Source organism: Lygodium microphyllum, chromosome 25, assembly GCF_053477565.2.
Source record: "Lygodium microphyllum isolate KBCC chromosome 25, Lygodium_microphyllum_v1.1.10, whole genome shotgun sequence".
Classification (NCBI taxonomy): Eukaryota; Viridiplantae; Streptophyta; class Polypodiopsida; order Schizaeales; family Lygodiaceae; genus Lygodium; species Lygodium microphyllum.
Window position 1 is genome coordinate 117,763,886 of NC_141159.1, and position 20,087 is coordinate 117,783,972.

General features: G+C 42.7%; 1 protein-coding gene across 1 annotated transcript in view; it reads left to right on the plus strand.

Annotated features, from left to right (window-relative positions):
• Positions 1-1,082: 1,082 nt before the first annotated feature.
• Positions 1,083-20,087, plus strand: part of LOC148014658 (uncharacterized) — an 87,611-nt gene continuing 68,606 nt past the window's right edge. The window contains exons 1-2 of the mRNA XM_087666363.1: positions 1,083-1,287; positions 1,687-2,706. Coding sequence (XP_087522489.1) covers positions 1,775-2,706 — 932 coding nt within the window. The 5' untranslated portion in view covers positions 1,083-1,287; positions 1,687-1,774. The remainder of the gene's footprint in view (positions 1,288-1,686; positions 2,707-20,087) is intronic.

Consider the following 20,087-nt stretch of genomic DNA (forward strand, 5'->3'; position numbering starts at 1 on the left):
AAAGCAACAATACAATCTCTGTTTCTTCACTCGTGTCTGGTCGATCAAACAACGGAGAGTGAAGATGTGGTCTATGGTAGAAAATGCCCGTCTGAACCCTGCCTGTCCGGGTGCGCGCATGCACTCTCTCTGCCAGCATGCTCAGAGAGAGAGAGAGAGAGAGAGAGAGAGAGAGAGAGAGAGAGAGAGAGCTCTTTCAAAAGTAGCATGTTGCATGGCGGATGACGATAAATTTTCAATACTGCAATTTGTAGGCCATTTTTCAAAAATTAAGCTTTGCATGGCTTGGAAGTGCTCATTATGTGCTTGATTATATATGCAGAGCTCTTATGATATGGATTAATTTATGAACACTTTAAAAGATTACTAAGAAAAGTTCAACGAAAATGACATTTGAAGTATATGTGTGCACGAATCTTCTTTGGTTTCTATCTTACTACCTTGTTGCATTTGAGCATTTTGACATGTGAGGTGCAACTTGTTAGAATAATGTAATATTTTGTTGCTATGAAAGCAAGATGTTATTTTTAAATTTATTTTGTGATTTTTTATTTGTCTACTTACCGTACACAAAAATGCCTCCATTGATAACTATAAAAATAAATGCATTTGCATAACTTTGTCTAATGTTTTTCTGACTAAAAACACAAAACACAATAGTTTCTTTGCCATCTATCTACCAGGTGCAGTGCGACCAATGTGACATGCAGTCTTACATGTGTAACGAGTCACAGCTTTAAGACAAAATACACGAATGAAAACCCACAACATAAATAAACAAATAACCTCTTATTTGTATAGCGATAAAATAATAAATTATCACAACAGAACTAACATACGACCAAATGTTACATATAACGACAGTCACATTGCGATGTAGGGCGAACACTGTTTTTGTTAGTGCCATGTGAAGTGTGAGCAAACGAGCTACCTATTACCCTAGTGTCTATCAATTTTGAAAGTCTGCCTCCAAGAGTTATGAGCTTCTTTTCCAACCTTTGAAAAATTGCTTTGTAAACAAACGAGAGACCGGGATGAATGATGATTACATTGTTGATACAGGGCCGCGAAAAAGAAATTGAAGGTCGGTAGCCGGAACTTGGAAGAATAAGTTCCCGACTTCGTTGTCGTCGTCTTCTTCTTCTTCTTTGCCTTCTTTTCGCCTACTCGACCGAGCTTCAGACGCATGCACGAGGGAGAGACTTCGCTGATCCATGGCGGCCGTCCCTCTCGTCTGCATCGACCTGCATTACGACTTCCTGCTGACTTAGATCAATACACTGTCAGGTGATTACCTCCTCCTAGTTGCGCTCCCTCGTTTTCAGCTTCGCAGACGCGGATACGCCTGCTGCCTGCTTTTCGTGGTTCCTCGTTTATTTACGTCTACGATTTCTTCCTGTTTTCGAGCGTCCCCTTCGTTTTCAGCTTCAAAGACGGCATCTCCGTTCTGCCTTCTTTCGTGGCCAATTTCTATGATTTCTTTCACTCTATTTTGGCTCGCTCTGCCTGCAATTCTAATCTATGCATCAGAATGCTCCACATTTTCTTTCACTCGTATTTTGGCTCCTTCCGTGATTTTTCTCTCTCTACATTTTGTCTCGATTAAGGTTTTTAATAACAGGCTCGGCCCGCTGAGTTTTCTTGTCGCTTTGAGGGTTAATTCTGATGTGAATGCTTCATGATCAGTGCCATTAGTTCGGGACAGGCCGCATGGAATTGGGTAGCTGAAAAGCAGTAATATGGACTGTGGCTGGCTGCTTAAGAAAGGTTATGCATGTCCAGATTCTGTGTGTACGGAAGCTGCATAATTATGTCCGAACAAAGCTTTTCTGAAGTAGAGGTGGTTAGTAGGGCAAAGAGACAGAGGCTGGAAGGTTCATTCTGCAAAGAAGTTTCATGTTTAGCGGGTGAGAGCATAACAATGAGAGACATCAATGAGTCTGTGACTCCCTGGGGTTCTGGGAACAGTCCTTTTACGAGGCATCCAGAAACACGAGGGATGGGGAATCATTATGATGTCCTGCTTGGAAACAGGGGGGCAGAACCTTGCAAAACAGATTCAAGCTTGGACTGCATTAACGATGAGATTACAGAGCGGGAGTCAAGAGAGATGCAGGATTTCAGTCACAGTACAGGGAGGCATAAGAGAAAACAAGAGAGTGATGACATATACAGAGTGGACTCTGGTGTCAGTGCCAATCATTCAGGTCAGCAAGCAGGACGATTAGAAGAATGTGAACAAGTTGATGGAGACATCTCTGACCGCAGAGTCCCGAAGAAGCCACAAGTTGATGTTGTTCAGAGGCCAGGCCAGTCTCCAAAGAAACAAGGAAGTTGTGACTTACGTATGGGCATGCAAAATAAGTTCCCTGAAGGATTGCAAGAAGGTGATCAAGTGGATAAAGCCATGCGTTCTACTGGAAACTCAATATTGCAGTCACAAGATGTGCATTGCAGAGTTTTGGCTGAGGACGAAGTCAGGACTGAGGCAGTTGCAGAAGTAAAGAAGATGGATATGGGTTTCAGAGATTTGTCAGGCAAAATACTCGATGTTTCATGTGATGGAAAATTTGAGGATCACAAGATGGCAATGCTGGAGGAAGTATGTACCAGGGAAAAAATGGAGAACATGAAGCTAAGGGTGGAGGTGACTGCTTTGAAGCGCCAACTAGAATCACTATTTGAATTTGCTGAGCAAGTTAATGTGTAAGTGCCTTTTCTCTTTTACCTGGAATGCCTGCAACTGGGTGTACCGAAGATGAGCTAAAGTTGAAGAAAAGCTTCGTTATCTAAAAGTGAATCACTGTGGCAGTGTTTTCTTTGCGAGAGTGGTGTGGGTTTTGTGCTCTTCTTCCTTTGGTCAGAAGTGGATAAAAATAATGAATCCCGTCTAGTTGCTATATGTATATCATGGACTCAAAAGAGTGTGTAGTTCTTGCTTCAAATTGATTTAGTCAAATTTTGCTGACACAAGGCAAGAATTTGGTCATGGTTAGAGTTGTAAGTCAAGCTGGGGTCATATCACATGGTCAAAAGTGGATAAGCAACGTCGAACCCTGTCTTTTTTGCTATATATCACACTTTTAAAAGAGTGGGGAGAGGAGCTGTAACTAATGGGAAGTTATCTTATTTAGAGACCAGTAAATGAAGCACTTTTACCAGTTTTCAGGACATCTCAAGACCTGTGGGCTCATTTGAGATTGTGGGTTGGAGTTCTCATTATTTTAAACATATCATGGACAAAATGCAAGTTTTTCTGTAATGTGCCATTGTGGATGTGCTCTGCATCTAAAGATTTAATGCGTTTGCTTTTTAAATTTGAAAGAGCAAATTAGGTTTAGTACAAGGTTGTAAGTGTAAAATATATTCTAAACGACTTTTAGCATTATTAGGCCCAAAAATCTGGAGCTCCATCCCACCCCTTAATTTCTTACCCTCCCTTGATAAAATTTTCAGCTTGGAGGAACCTTTGTCACGCATATTAATGGTTGAAGTGACCAGTGGCTTGACTTGAAAATTACAGTGCAATTCTTGAGGGAAAAACTGATGTAGTTCAAGGCTCGAATTTATCTCTATCTCCTATTGCTTAGGCCGAGCTGGTTGAATATTTGTTTTTGAGGTGCCAAACAACTAGGGCAGGTGTGGAGGTATGCTAGGGTTTGCAAAAGAAAACACTAAGTACACGACCACAATTGAAACACAAAACTCAAACACAAATGCAAAAACGTAAAGCACAAAACTCAAACTCAAACATAAACAGAGAAGAAAGATAAACACTAAGTGTACGACCACAATTGAAATACAAAACTTGAACACAAATGCAAAAATGCAAAACACAAAACACAAATGCAAACATAAATAGAGAAGAAAAATAACTCTGAAGTGAATGAATAAATGCTGTAAATCAAGGAAAGAGTATATAAGATGCTCAAGGGAGCAGGCTGAGGGAGGGTCGATGTGTCATCCACTTGAGATAGATCCCAATTGTTGTAACCACTAGGCGGAGCTGAGATGAGGCTGAAAGTGGAAGGGCAGCAGGCTGGAAACCAAGACGCAGTAGTTTTTGGGGCTGGAACTGGTAAACACAGCAATCAAACTGCTTGAAGATGATTGCAGCCAATCATCGGCAGCAAGTTGGGCTGGGTGATAGTTGGAGGAAGAAGATGATGCTGACTGGGCTTGCATTGCAGTATACGCAAGTTGTAGCAAGCACTACAGCAGGGTGGCTTGTTCAAATTGTAAACATAGCTGTTAGGAGAGGCAGAAATTGGTCACTAGCAGCTAGAATCAGTAGGCACAGGGCACTAGGGGCTGTTGATGATGTGGCAGCTGTCATGATGGGCTGGATGGCCGCTGGAAGGAAAGTTGAGTTTGAAAGACTAGGGATAAGAGTGAGTTGTGGGCAGCCTATCTATTTCTAGATGAGTGAATCCTCCCAAGTTAGGGTTTGGCTTATGGGACACTTGCTCTCTAGAAACGTGCGTTGTTTAATGAAGCCTTGGATAATTTACATGTTTTGGAGCTGTTTTAAACAGCTAATTAGTTTATAATGCAATTTTAAACTCAACATCCCCCTTCAGCCAAAAAGGGATATTATAAGCATAGCCCAAACCCATAATCACCTTGATGTGTCCCATCCCAAAGCAAGCAAGGCACTGGACATAGGGTGCACATCGCTTGCCCAATGGCCTGCCAAGACTACAAAGGTGATGATTATCTTACATTAGGAGCCCAAACATTTACCACAAAGAGGTCAAGGTATTGGACAAAGGTTGCTCGGTTACCATTTTGAACCTCTTCTTTTCTTTTTTTGGTGGTTTTTTTGGGAGATATTGTTTGCAGCTTATCAAGTATTGTGCCCTAGGGGGAGAATGAAAAGAGATGGTTAGATCCAATCACATCACAAAATAGACAAGCTATCTTGACCACCATCGGGTGTTGGTGATGAAGGAAAAGGGTGAAGAAGTATAGAGGTGTGGTGGTAAGGTGGTAAAAGAGGTGGTAAAAGAACTGCCTGTGGAAATAGCTCAAGATTTGCTCAAGGGTACTTTGGACAATGAGATGCATAGAGTAATGCTACATGATGAGAATGCGTATGCAGCAGGTGCCAGTTGGATAGTGTCTCTTGTGGGAAAATTGTTAACTTGCCTAGGTGTTCTTTTACAAAGACGAGTACGAGTATGCAATGCAAAGGTTAGGTAGAATAGGGAAGGGAGGTCCATGTTGAAGACAATGTTGGAACTTGTGAATACTAATGAAGGGTAGAAACCTCTTCTCGACTATGCATATTGATGCTGAAGGAGGATTTGATGTCAATCTTCATGTGGTGCCGAGAGCCATGATAAAGAATGAAGTTGATGATGAAGGCAGACTTGACATCCCGTAGCTGGAATTGCCAAAGGAGAATCAACCATCTAGGTATGTGGAACATGCTCGTACTTGATCTTGGGAGAGGGCTTGTGTATTGACCAAGTGGCAAGGGAAGCTTGAATCTCAACTTCGGAAGATGGTTGTTAGTAGATTAGTCAACTCATGAGTGAGTCTGTGCATGTCTATTTGTGGGCTGGGCAATGGTAGAAGAGCAAAACTTCTAGGATGATGAAACCATGAATGGAACAATGTGCATCCCAAGTCTCCAGCCCAAGTAGGACTAGTGCAAACTTTGCATGTTAGTTCTACACTAGAAACAAAACCATGCAAAAGAGATGAAGATCTGCAAGCCCAAAGGTCAAAAGTGAGATTCTCCAAAAAAGAAAACAAAACCAAAATAAAAAACTAACAGAAAGAACAATGCAATGATGCAAATGTGGATGTTTGAGAGAGTAAATACAATGGAAGACTTAAGAATGAAAATCTAAGGACAAAATCCTATGTGCATGACTCAATAGCCTAAAGACCTAAGAGTGTGAAGATGGAGTGAATCTAAGGATGTGGCCACCATCGTGTACGCCCATTAGCAGGGCTCTGCCAAAGAAATGCCTGATGAGGTGGTGAGTGTGAGAGTGCGCAATGCAAGAAGGAACTCGAACACAAAGGAAGAGAGAGAGACAATTTGCAAGAGAAGAAGAAAAGAAACCTGCACTGAACAAGGAACAAATGTTGAATTCAGAAGGAGGATTGATCAGTCCTTGCATACAGCCCACAATGTCAGTGAGGGCACTGGATTAGGCTAATGATGATGGTAGCACCGGAGACGGAGGAAGACGATGGAAGTGGAGTGTACACCTGCCAAGGAAGGAAAAAAGATGATGATATGAATGACTGCCAAGTGGGGAATGGATGTAAGTAACCACAAAACCCTTTAATTGACCGTGCCTAAATGCTTGTTGACCAGTCGTTAATGCTGGTTGTGGCATAATAAATGCCTAGAAAATGCTAGATGGCCACCAAAAAATTTGACTGGCAAGGACAATGTCCGGCAAGTGTAGACAACGTGGGAAATGCAAAAACTGCCCATGGAAAACACATTGGAATTTGACAAACAAAAGAAATGCACCCAGATAGCCACTCTAGAATGAGTAGTTTCCCCCCATCAAAACATAAGACAAACTTGTCAGAGCTCCAAAAGTCCTTGTTTGAGACTGAGGTTCACAGGTAGGAGATGACAAGGCATGACAAACATGACTGCTAACAGTGAGGTGGTCCTAGATGGAGGTGAATGTGGAATGGATGCGTAAAGTGCAATGGGATCAGTGCTCGTAGATGAATTAGACAATACCTTAGGGGTAGTAAAAGAGACCGTCTATTGAGGCTACTGGGCCATATGTCCACCAACTACTAGAGTCGAAGGAGTGTGCGCAAATCCTATTTTTCTTAGGTAGTTGTTGCTAAATGGGTTTTGTTTCTTTGGTTTCGTGTGAAGAAAGGGAGTCATCCTTGGTTTGGCACACCTTCGAATCTTGCGAGTTCTTGCCATTGTTGGTCTTTCTCTTGAAGAAGAGGCAGCTAACCCCCTTTGCTTTGAGTAAGGCTATGTGGAGAATTTTTTGTGGACTTGATCTTGCAGCCTTGCGTAATGCAAGAATTGGCACTCAAACTTGTAGAAGGTCAGCAATCTAGGTTATGAGAGAATGTGTTGGATGAAATTGACGTATTTGTTGGGCAACTTGTTCAAGAAGAACATGACTTCATCATCATTTGACTTTGGGGAGCCAGTAGTGGCAAACTCCATGAGAAATTGTTGATATTCGGTAAACTTGACTTTTAGATCATCCCCTTTCTTCATGGAAAACTCTTGAAGCTCAAAATCAAGATTGATACATCGAGTACTATCCCTCGTTGCATAGTGGTCAATGAGATGACTCCAATGCTTAAATGTGAGGGAAAAATGTTGTAATTGAGAGTGGAACTCAAGAAGCAACCCATGCATTAACTCAACATTGGTTGTGGCATTGTAGGTTTTCCATTGATAAATGTGATCATGGTGAGCTAATTAAGGTTCTGGCATAGCCTCTAGACCAACAACGAGGTTCCAAAGTCCTTGAGATTCAAGCACTTGTTGCATGAAGTTTGACCAAGTGGTGAAATTCAACTTGTTAAATTGAGTCTTATTCGTGAAGGCATTCTTGGATGTTGCAATAGGAGTGGTGAGTGTTAGGAGATGGATAAGATGTGTAATGAGGTAGGGTGGGGGAGTGGAGTACACTTGGGAATTATTCCCAGAGTGTATGGTGACTTGGGAATTATTCCCAGAGTGCTCACCATGCATACAGGAAGTGTGCACATTGGATCCGAATGTGGGCTTGGACTGATGAGGCTGGGAAATGGTAACCGTGTGAGGAGCCCATGGTGGAGCGATAGGGATACATGGAGCAGAGGATAGGAATCCCTTCATAAAAGTGACCCATGGAAAGTGTGATGACGCAGCATAAGCAGAGGATGGAATTCCTTGGGTCCAAGAGGTCAAAGGATGTGTGTGATTGGGGATAGTGAGGGGGATATTCACCCATCAGAGCCATCCTAGTGGTAAATGATGTGCTCACTTGCGGAAAGGTTGAGGGAATAGTGTTAAAGGGTGGCATTACCTGTAAGAAAGCCCCATGATGCAAAGTGGCTTGAGGGTAAGGGGAAGATAAAGTGTTAAAGGGTGGCATTCCCTATAACAATGCACCGTGATGTGAGGTGGTAGGAAAGTGGGAGTATGGAGCAGAGAATGAGAATATGCTAGGAGTAGAAATGGAGGTTCTAACTCCTAGTATTTGTGGAGTGTAATCCAAGGTTTTGGAATAAAGAAGAGAGGAAATTGATGTGTGGGCTAGATGTGTGGGATGGGAGGGATGAGAAGAGTGGCGCACATGCTCAAATGAAATAGAAGATGTAGATGTACTTGATGAAGGATGTCTGCTTCAAGAGCTCTCTCTATTGAAGTTTACATACATAAAATCATTCGAATCTTGTATACCAAAGGGAGAAACGAGAGAGGCTTTCGTTTCATACGACTCAAAGGGGCTGTAAACTTTACATTGGGCCTTCTTGAGATGATGATGATGGGTGGCTAGTCATCCCAAATGTCATATGTTCTCCATGATTGGAGAGGTGGCCAGTCTCACCAATTGGTCCGGATAGAGTTGCAAAGCTGTTAGGAGGGGTGTAAGTTCGACTATTTGATATGCAAGTACTCTTGAAACTTCTCCTTTGTCATGAGACTAAAATTTGGGATAGAAGAAACCATAGAGGGTGAAGGTGAAGGTGGGGTGTCGTCTTTCTTGTTGAGTCCATGTTGTCAAGAGTGCACGAGGATCGAGACAAGCACAATAATTTCTTAGCAAAAAGAGAGTGAGTGTAGAATAGAGAGTGAGGAAGAGAGCACTACGCTCAATGTGTGGGTACAATGATGAAGTGTATCACTTTAGGTTTTTGATAATATATATAAAGTACAATTGTAAGGGTGTGTGTACACCCGAACACCATACCGTGCCTTTATTCCCAACAATCTCCCATCTAAAGGCAATGGGCGTGAAGGTAGAGGAAAGAATCAACTAAGTCTATGTATGTACAAAGCTGAAATACATATATACTATCCAATCCCCATCATTTGGCGGCAATGAGCAAACCGCTTTGCTGGAAGACCCTTCGTGAGAAGGTTTGCAAGGTTATCATCGGTATGTACCTTGACAAGCTCAATCCTCTTGCTATTGAGTACATCCCTGATAAAATGATACTTCACCTGTATGTGCTTTGTCTTTGCATGAAAGATAGGATTCCATGCTAGCATGATAGCACTCTGACTATCATAGTGAAGGATAGAAACTTGTCATGGATATACTATGATCAAGTGGACGGATTAGTTCTTGCTCATGCCACATGAATCCACATCCCATGCGAACACACCCTTAACAGGATATCCTCGAGACGCCATACGAACTGACCGTTGCCATGTCATTGCTTGCATCATCAATGATGTCTCTATGCAACATTCTAGAAGATCTTTAGCTGCTCTCCAATACCTATCAAAGGAGGGGCTTGCCATAGAGCTCCTTAGTCTTGCCAATAATCCCCCACCACCTGTCTAGATTGAAGATCATGAAGAATTTGAGGTTGAGCATGTCTTAGACTTGAGGATCCCCTGAGGTCGATTGGAATACCTTGTTCGCTCGAAAGGATATGACATCAATGATCGCACTTGGAAACTTGTACAATATCTTCAAAGAGCACCTCTCAAAGTTAAAGAATTTCACAAGAGGAATCCAACGAAACTTGGATCAAACCACCAATCGCTCCTTGTGGAACTCGTCGCTAGAGGAGGGAATGATCATAGACATACCACGATCAAGTGTACGGATTAATTCTTGCTCATGCCATATGAATCCATACCCCATGCGAATGCACCCTTAATAGGACATCCTTGAGCCAACCATGCGAACCCACCCTTGCCATGTTATCATAGAACCTTCTAGAAGATATGCCATGTCATTGCCTACATCATCAATGATGTCATCATGGTGTTGAGAAACCCTTCACCCTTCACTCGCAATTTGTGTTTTTGCGTTTCTGCGTTTTGCGTTTAGGGTTTGCAGCCCCAAAAAGGAGCGCCATCCTAGACTGATTGTGCCTATTTATAGGCCACTCTCTCATTTATTCCTTATGGTTGATTCATTCAATCCATCACCTCTTCTCTCCAGCCTCTCCATCACCCTCACACCCCTTAAGGAGGACATTGTGGTTTGTGGTTCGTGGCTGTCATCATCATCTTCCTTATGCTATGGCACCCTTGTTCCCTTGTGTCACATTCACTCCATGATTCAGAATTTCATCATTCCATTCATCAGAGTTTCTTCTCTCTTCTCTTCTCTTCTCCATGTTTACCAAGTTCACTTCGTGATTCTCCTCGCAAACCCTACTATCTCGTTGGTATATCATCTTTTGACATGGTATTAGAGATGGATCTGCTTAAACAGCGGCAAAGATCCTCCACTCTAGTGAATGCAAAGATTGGTGGCGGGTTCGGCATCCACTTCTCTTCTTCTTCCACTGTATCAATATCTTGTTTTTGCAAGTTTTAGGCGTTTTCAGCTTATTGCCCACACCCCTTTCACGGAGAACATCGCAGTCTCAGCCGTCCCTTGCTGTCATGTACAGTCTGGCACCTATTTCCAGCCTTCCACCTGCAGTTTGCAGCTGTTTACAGCAGAGCGACTATTGCTGACCACTCTCCATTTAGAAAATATTCTCGTTTTTGCAAATTCAGGTTTTTGCAGATTTCAGGTGTTTCTCCTTTTTGGGCTATAGAGATCGTTTTGCATCGACTATTAGAGTACTATGCTCAAGGCAATAAGACGCATCCGATGTGCACTAAGTTCTTTCGAGCACATGGAGGATTGATTGGCGCTACCACCTCTTGGAGGTCATCGCAATGCTGACAGTAGTCTTCTCCCATATATTTTCAGGTACAGTGGCTTCCACAACCTACAGATTTGCAGTCCGCTCCATTGAGAGACAGTGATTGTTTGATACCGTCTCCTCGTCAGTCCTCTCCTTCAAGAGATAGTGGCTACTCAACTCCTTCCTCTTCTTCAGCTACCCAGTCCGCTCCAGTGAGAGATAGTAACTGTTGCCCACTCATTGCTCAGTCTAAGTCCCACCCTTCACCCTCTTCTACTCAAATTCGAGAGGCCAACTTTGGGCGTCCTTCACTACCCCAGATACCTTCTTCAGCATGATCGGCGGCACTTTCTTCATCCTCAAACATTTCGGAGTCCGTGATCCATGGATTTTCTATCTACCTCACAGGGGGATTCAGAGGGGGATGATCTTTCTTTGCCCTCCGAGGGGGCATCTACATCTACTACGACTTCAGAAGGGGGACTTCTATTCCTCCAGTTTCAAAGAGTGTCCCCACCCATCGTTCAATCCTTCGCACACCCTAGCGGAGGCCTTTTACCTTCTTCTACCCTTGGATGGGCTGGCTTCCTTCCATCGGTCATCTCACCTATTGATTCGGAGGATCTACCTAGATCGGGGCCTTGGAGGTCAGCTGCGACTTGGTGACGAGGCCTTTGTATTCCTTCTTGTATGGATGCACAGAGCTAGTGGCTTCTCTCCCGAGGTTGAGTTTCGGGTTCTCGAGTTCACTTTGTCTACTATTCTTTACTGCAGGTTATCTTTCAGGTGGAAATCTTGGATCTTAGGGATCCTCTACATCTTCTTCCTCCTCTTCTTATTGCCTTTGTCACTTGGTCAACATGGAGTCAACTATTGAGATCGAGTATGGGCATATCCTTATGGTTCTTGGCACCACACAAAGTCCGACATTCCTCCTATGTATTGTATGTTCTCATCATCTTTGTACTAGGGTGCTTGGGCAAGTGAACAATTTTTTCATGAGGAACACTGTCCAAGTGGCACTTGCTGCATGAGTATTCTTCAACATGTAGCATTCTATCTCCACCTCACTCCTCTCTTGTTCCCCTTTTTGGGCCTGAGAGGAGGTGTTGAGAAACCCTTCACCCGCAATTTGCGTTTTTTGCGTTTTTGCATTTAGGGTTTGCAGCTCCAAAAAGGGGCGCCATCCTAGACCGACTGTGCCTATTTATAGACCACTCTCATTCATTTCTTATGGTTGATTCATTCAGTCTATCACTTCTCTCCAGCCTTTCCACTACCCTCACACCCCTTCAGAAGGACATTGCGGTTCGTGGTTCGTGGTTGTCATCATCATCTTCCTTGTGCTATGGCACCCTTGTTCCCTTGTATAACATTCACTCCATGATTCAAAATTTCATCATTCCATTCATCAGAGTGTCTTCTCTCAACTCTTCTCTTCTCCATGTTTGCCGAGTTCACTCCATGTTCCTCCTCGCAAACCCTACTGTCTTGTTGGTATGTCATCTTTTGACACATGGAACATTCTAGAAGATCTTTAGCCGCCCTCCAATACCTATAAAAGAAGGGGCTCGCCATAAAGCTCCTCAGTCTTGCCAATGCCAGTCTTGGGAGCTCAAGGAGTTGAGGTCTCCCAGTAAGTAACTTCGAGTTCTAGTTTCAATTCTTGTCTAGTCGTGGTATCTAGTCTTGTCTTGTCTTCCATTATACTCCTGTTGTCTTGTCACCTCATAATCTCATAGTACGAGATCTTGGCTAGTACTGTCTTGTACCTTGTTCATCCCTGTCGAGGGAGATTTTGTAATTTTGATATCTTGTATCCATACCTATGGTCTCGAGTTGTGGGATCCTTTATATCCTATGGAGTCCTGCTGTCTATACTTACGATCCCGGGTGGTGGGATTGTCCGTATCTTGCTATCATTGTACCTTGTGCCCCTACGTGGGATTATCTTGTAATCAGAATTCTTGTAATAAATCTTGCATCTAGTCTAGTCTCTCGAGCATAGTCTAGTGCTTCCATAATAGAACCTCTGTAATGCCAAGCTCTCTCACCAGACGTGAAAGCCATAAAGCCTCCTTGTATGCGTTAGTGGCAGCCACATACTCTGCCTCTGTAGTAGACAATGCAACACACTTCTGCAGCTTGGATATCCAAGAGATTGCTTCCCTTGTGAATGTGAACACATATCTTGAAGTAGACTTTCTACAGTCAGGATGATCAGCATAGTCTGCATCCGTGAAGCCAACAACAGATGGCTTTTGTTTCCTAATGTAGATACACAAGTCCTTTGTGTCCTTAAGGTATCTCATGATACCCTTCACTACTTTCCAATACTTTTTGCTAGGATATGCCATGTACATGCTAACCACTCCCACCGCAAATGCAATGTTAGGATGTGTAGCAACCATAGCATATATCAAGCTACGAATAGCTGAAGCCATAGAAACAGGGAATGCCCGTTTCGGGCCTTAGGAACGGATTAACGCATTCCGGCATGTTTCTTCCAGCGAAACGCCCATGGAACGTTCTTGCCCGTTCCCAACCCTGTTCCTACCCGTTCCAACCCCGTTTCGGGCCGTTTTAGCAGCCGTTCTCTATGTGGAACAGCCATTCCCTGGAATTAGACTGCACAGTCCCCAAATTTGGGGCATTTCAGAACAGGGGTTGCCCCAAATTTGGGGCTTTTTCAGCAAGGATTTGGGGCACTGGTCTTGATTGCAATGTCCCCAATTTTAGGGCATTTCAGATCAAGCATCGCCCCAATTTTGGGGCTTTTTGAGCAAGGATTTGGGGCATGGAATTGGCTGCAATGTCCCCAAAAGGATTGCCCAAAATTTGGGGCTTTTTCAGCAATGATGTGGGGCATTGGACTTGGCTGCAATGTTCCCAATTTTGGGGTATTTCAGATCAAGCATTGCCCCAAATTTGGGGCTTTTTCAGCAAGGATTTGGGGCATGGCGTTGGCTGCAACATCTCCAAATTGGGGCATCCAATGTGTTGATTGAATTATATATATATATATATGTGTGTGTGTGTGTGTGTGTGCTGTTCCCCCTGTTCCCATTCCCCAATCCTAAGCGTTTCCCCCCCGTTCCGGGGGGTTCTGTTTCTTGCTATGACAAATAGAGAAAACCTTGCGGTCTGTCCCTAAGTATACTCATGAGAATATCGCCAAGGTCCTTCATATCAAAGCTACTGTGTAGGCTTTGTTTCAAGGAGTCCAAGGCATGAACATCCCTGTTGACCAATCAATATGTCATCTACGTACAAAATCAAGAGAAGAAGGCTGCCATATGTTGCCTTCTTTGTGTATGAGCAATGATCAACTTGAGATCTATGGAATCCTTGAGATTGCATAAATGTATCAAATTTATGATGCCATTCTCGTGGTGCCTGTTTTAGCCTATACAAACTCTTGTTGAGTTTATATACCATGTGCTCTTTCCCCTTTGCAACAAAACCCTCAGGCTGGTGCATATAGATCTCCTCATGCAGATCACCATGTGTAAGAAAGCTGTTTCTACATCCATCTGTATGATGCAACCAAGCCCAAAATGGTTTGCAAAGTGGTCATTTTGACTACAGGAGAAAAAATTTCATCAAAATTAGTTTCATGTTCTTGCTTGTACCCTTTAGCAACCAATCGTGCCTTGTACCTTGGCAAAGAATCAAAAGTGATTTTCATTTTGTAAACCCATTTGCATGGTCGCACTTTCTACCCTTTAGGCAAATGCACCAAATCCCAAGTGTTATTCTTGGTGGATAAGGAACTAGAACCATGAGGTGTTTGGGAAGATGGATATATGGGATAAGATGGTGGTGTGTCAGAAGTGGATGCAGTGATGGAAGTGTGTGGAAAATTGTTGTAATAGATTGGTGTACATAAGAGACAAAGAAAAGAGAAAAAGAAACACTACAAAAGAAAAGATCATCGCACAAGGAACTCAGAAGTAAAGAAATACTCGGGAAATGGAATCCATATACCAAGATATGAGACAGTATAGAAATGTGGAGAAGAAGCTTGAATAAATAGGCAAGCAATTAATTCTGAAATGACCATCATAAAATGCCAAGAAAAATGCCTAAAAAATTAGGATAATATCCTAGTCTCTTCGCCCACAGAATCACATAATTGGCCATGATTTGACATATTTGCTAACATGGTGGTAGTGGATAAGAATGAGGAGGTGGTAAAGGTGGATAGATAGAAATAGGCTGTTGATGTCCAATGAGAGTGCCGATTGCTGTGAAGGTACCAAAACTGATATAGGTCCATATGATACCATAGGTGTAGGTCAAGGCATTGGGACATGATAGCCTTGTCCTAATGTTGGCTAGGGCACTACAGAATGATTGGATGGTTGAGTAGGCAATGCAATTTAGTCAAACTGCGGTACCAAATGATCCACACTCGAGCATGTCTGGGGTACACTTCCAGAGGGAAAGCTTGAAAGCGTGTGTGTGGGAGGTTGAGCCTCCATCTCACAGGTGCACCGCCCACAAATGGGTATGTAGAGGTCCTAAAGGCTGTGTCCAAATGTGCAGAACCCCTCGGTGTGGTGTATGATGGTGGATGATGTGGTCCACTTAATAGAAGCAAAAAGGAAGGTGCAGTGAAAGATGAGGGATGGATGGGTGGGAGCTCAAATGGATTTGTGATGGATGTTGTTGTGGAAAACATTGTTGGTTCCTTTTGTCCATTAAATGCACTAGATGAAGATGCACCTACTCTATATTGATCATGACAAATAAAATCATTTGAAGGAAAAGGAAGGGTAGGAATACTTACAAGGTTTTCTTTTAGCTTCTTACCTAGTTTTGAGTTCTTGAAGAAATACTTGTCTTCCTCATTAGTCACAAACCAAAGCTTGTTTTGAAGAGTCCCATCTTGATGAGCATCTTTCGATCCAACAGAAAATTGCGGATGGCCCGTCCGTAGTGGAGATTTTGAAGGTCCTGCAAGATCATTACTTTTGTGCACCGAATCTAAAGGAGAAAACTTACCTTCAACCTCTTGTTGAGCCCTATGCATGGCGCTTTTGTTGTTCATGCTTTCGCAAATGAGATTTTGATCAAAGGCCGAGGTTTCTCAAAGAGTATCTAGCTCTGATACCATGCGAAGAAATGCTCTAAATGCAAAAAGCATGAAACCCATTGTACGACAAAGCACAAACCGATAAACTCAGAACAACACAATTAGGGTGACTCAAAGACAATGAACACAATGAATAATAAAGTGAATGAATAATGAGTATACAGTACTCATGTAGCAAACACACTATGTAGTGAATATTGAATCTCGAACTCTCGTATCTCTGGGATCAAGGCAGAGGTAATGAGTTGTAGATTATGTTATACTCCAAACGGATCTCGAATCGTAGCAAAGGCAACCTTCAAGTGTTGAACACCGCCAAACGTAGCCAAGGAAGGTTAGATTTGATGTAGACGGTATTGCAGAAGAGAGAAAGACTAAAAACGCAGGTACTTGAGAAGAGAGAAAATCTGCACAACAGCTGTTAGGTGCAAATGTAGCGGATAGTGGTGAGAGAATGTCAACTATAGGCGAGAGTACCCAACTGTAGGCGATAGCTCTTGGGACTTGGTGACAACAACAAATATGCAAAGAAGGCTAGAATTAGGTGTCAAATGGTAGTGGATGACTGGTGGAAGCTTTGATCGCGATGTTCTCCGCCAACGGTGTGTGGGCAGCCGAGTTATTGCTCCTGAAACCTACAAAAACGTGATTAAAGGAGAGTGGTGGGTTGTATGCATATTTATAGAAAGTTTGGGATATCCAAATTAGGGTTTTGCATGTGGGATCCAATAACTCTCTAGGATCATGTTTCTTTTTAAAATAAAAGGTTTTCTTCATTAATTAAGCATGTTTTGGGGTTGTTTAAATCAATGCATTTTTAGCTCAATATGGAGATGGATTGATCAATCCTTGCACGTAGCCCAAAGCATCAGTGAGGGCACCAAATCAAGTTGATGACGATGGCAACACTAAGCATGGAGAGTTGGAGTGCGCACTTGCAAAGGGAAGATTGAATATTGAAGAGTGTATGTGTCTACCAAGTGGAAGGACTGGCTATAAATAGCCATAAATGCCCAAATCTGGCCGACCTGCACTAGTAGGTGTGAAAAAAGCTGGTCAACCAGCATTGAATGCTAGCTCATTGAAAATTGCCAGAAAAAATAGAGTTGACCTCGAAAAAATCCCAGATGATAACGACAATGCCCAATAGGTGTAGGCAAACTATGGAAAGGAGTAGTTGGTCTAGGAATGCACACAGGAAGCCGACAAATAAAGAAAATGTACCCAAACTACTAGAGCTCCTATGCCTCCGTCAGACTATGATAAGATCTCACAACTAGGTGTTGATAGACTGACATAACTAACATAGGGAGGTTAACATCCCCTCTCAGATCCTGGGAGTGTCTAAAGATCCAACAACCTCATGTGATGAAGCATAGAAGCTTGGGGCAAAGGCTTTGTAAAGAGATTAGTGGCATTATCCTCCACGGGATAGTAGGCCACCGCTAACTCAGAATCACGATCTGCTCTCGAACATAGTGATACTGAACCTCGATGTGCTTTGTGCGAGCATGAAACATAGGGTTCTTTGTCAGAGCTAGAACACTCTGGTTGCCTACACATAGCTCCGTAGGTCCAGGCTGAGGAAAACCAATCTTTGCCAACATGCAGTGAAGCCAAACTGCCTACATAGCTGTAGAACATAAGACACGATATTCAGTCTCTATAGAAAAAAGGGCCACAATCGACTACTTGTTGCTCCACGAGATAACTCTCTATCCAAGGAAGAAGACATAACTTGTAGTGGACTGGCGCGAATCCACATCACTTGCCTAGTTAGAATCACTCCAATTAGAGAGAGCAACCCCCTCTCCTTACATGAATCCATAGGATCTAGTCCCTTGTAAATAACGAAGAATGTGCAAGACTGCTCTGCAATGCTCCTGAGTGGGAGTCTTCATGAAAGAAAACAACAGTGCCACAACAAAAGAAATGTTTGGCTGAGTGTAAATAAGCTAGATGAAGGAGCCAACAAGACATCTTTAACAGGTGGCATTTGTAAAGGGAGCTTTGATTGCCAAAATCTTGGAATCAAGGTCCATGGGGTAAGAAATAGACTGACAATCAGCCATGCCAAACTCTGAGAGAAGCTTGGAAATATACTTGTGTTGCAAAATAAAAATGACCTATGTCAGCTGATAGATCTCCAAGCCAAGGAATAAATGTAGGATCCCAAGATCTGTCATGTCAAACTTCTGCCACAAAATCTTGAGTACGATCAACCTCTCGAGTAGAGCTCCTTGTAATGATAAGATCATCCATGTGCAAGATGAGCAAAACACACCTATTATCCTCAACCTTGAAGTATAGATTAGGGTCATGAGTTGATCGATGGAAGCCACTCTATAGAAAGAAGTGATCAATCCTCTGGTACCAAGCATGAGGAGCTTGCTTCAGGCCATAGAGGGCCTTCCTCAATGTGTAGACATGGTCCTTCTCCCCTTGAACAAGAAAGCTTGGATGTTGTGAAGCATAAATCTCCTCCTGAAGGACGCCATTCAAAAATATAGACTTGATGTCCATTTGATAAACATGCCAGCGGTGGTGGGCTATAGGAGGTAAAATAAGCTAAATAGTAGACATGTAAGCTGTAGGTGCAAAAGCCTCAAAATAGTCTAAACTTGCCCTTTGAGTAAAAGCCCAGCTTTGTGCTTGTCCAAGGAGCCATCTGCAAGGTACTTGGTCTTATGGACCCACTTCACATTTATCACCTTCCGCTTTTGGGGACCCGGAACCAATTCTCAAGTTTGATTATGCATGATAGAATCGAGCTCTTCTGTGTGTAATTCACATACCAAGTATGCAAGAGGCATATCCCATGTCCTTCATCTGAAAGCTCTTCTTAAGCTAAGTCTTCAAAGCATCTAGCTTAGCACAAGCACTCCCAACAATCAACATATCATCAATATATAGTAACAAAATAAGAAGGTTACTCTTATGAACCTTCTTCATGTAAAGACACATTCATAATGATCTGGGAATAACACTGCGAAAGTGAACTATTGTCGTGGGGCTATAAGCAAGCTGATTTGGGTGGATCTGTAGGAGAAGTAGGAAAGCGAGAAACACTTGAATCTTGCATGAGTGTTAGTACCAATGAGGAATTTGAATAGGCTCATCTTGCTATGAGGGAGATTGAGTAGTCTCTAGTACTTGTAATGCACCTGTCTGGGAAAGGGACTCCCCCTTACCAAAAGAAGATAAATCCTTCTCATTTGAAGAAGGCTTCCCCTCAAACGGCTGATCAACCCTAGAAGATCTGGAGGGGAGGCTCAAGGAGTGGAAGTATATGATGAAGAAGAAGTAGTTGTATACGTCAAAGGTGGTAAGGAAGACGAGGTGGACGATGGAGAAAAGGGGGAGGAGTCGAAGGAAAAATGGAAGGAAGTAGAGGAATTGAGGGTGGGGGAGGGTCAGTTAAGGGCAAAGAATCACCTGCAATAGAACCATCGATAGGATCCTTAAGGTTGAAGCCTCGTCAAAGTTCACATCCTTGCTCACCTCAAGCTTCCGTGACTTTGGGTCATAGAGTCGATAGCCCTTCGTGGTAGTATTGTAGCCCACAAATATGAGCTTCTTGGACTTCGAGTCAAATTTCATCTTTCTCTTCTTCTTGTTCACATGGACAAATTCATCACATCCTAAGATGCGGATGTCATGAAGACATGTATTTTTAAAATCTCACTTAACATGTGGATTAATTTTTAATCACATGGTTAAGTGAATGTTGCACATGTGAGGTATAACTGGGGTTAGAGTAAATTTACGAGCCTAGGACTTGAGGAAATCATGGGATGTCAAAGGCAAAAGTTGCTATAAGTTATGCTGCACAGGTACTTGGTGGTATTTGGTGCCAGTTGTTGGCCTAGGTCATTCGTTTGGCCATAAGTGTTAGTTGGTGACACTAGAGAAGTGGCGTTTAATGATACTTAATGCCAATTTGATGGTCAAAGATGGCGCAGAGATACTTGGGAATGGAAGTTGCCTAGACAATTTAGTTATTGGTCAGTTAGATTTTTTTAAAGGGTACCAAAATAATTATTAGATTAATTTTCAGCATTCAAGATAGAAAATTAATATTTATTTATGGATAATGTTGAAAAAACCATTTGGAAAGGTTGCTACTTGTTAAAAATGCCCATATAAGATTGAAAAACGTCTTTAGAGG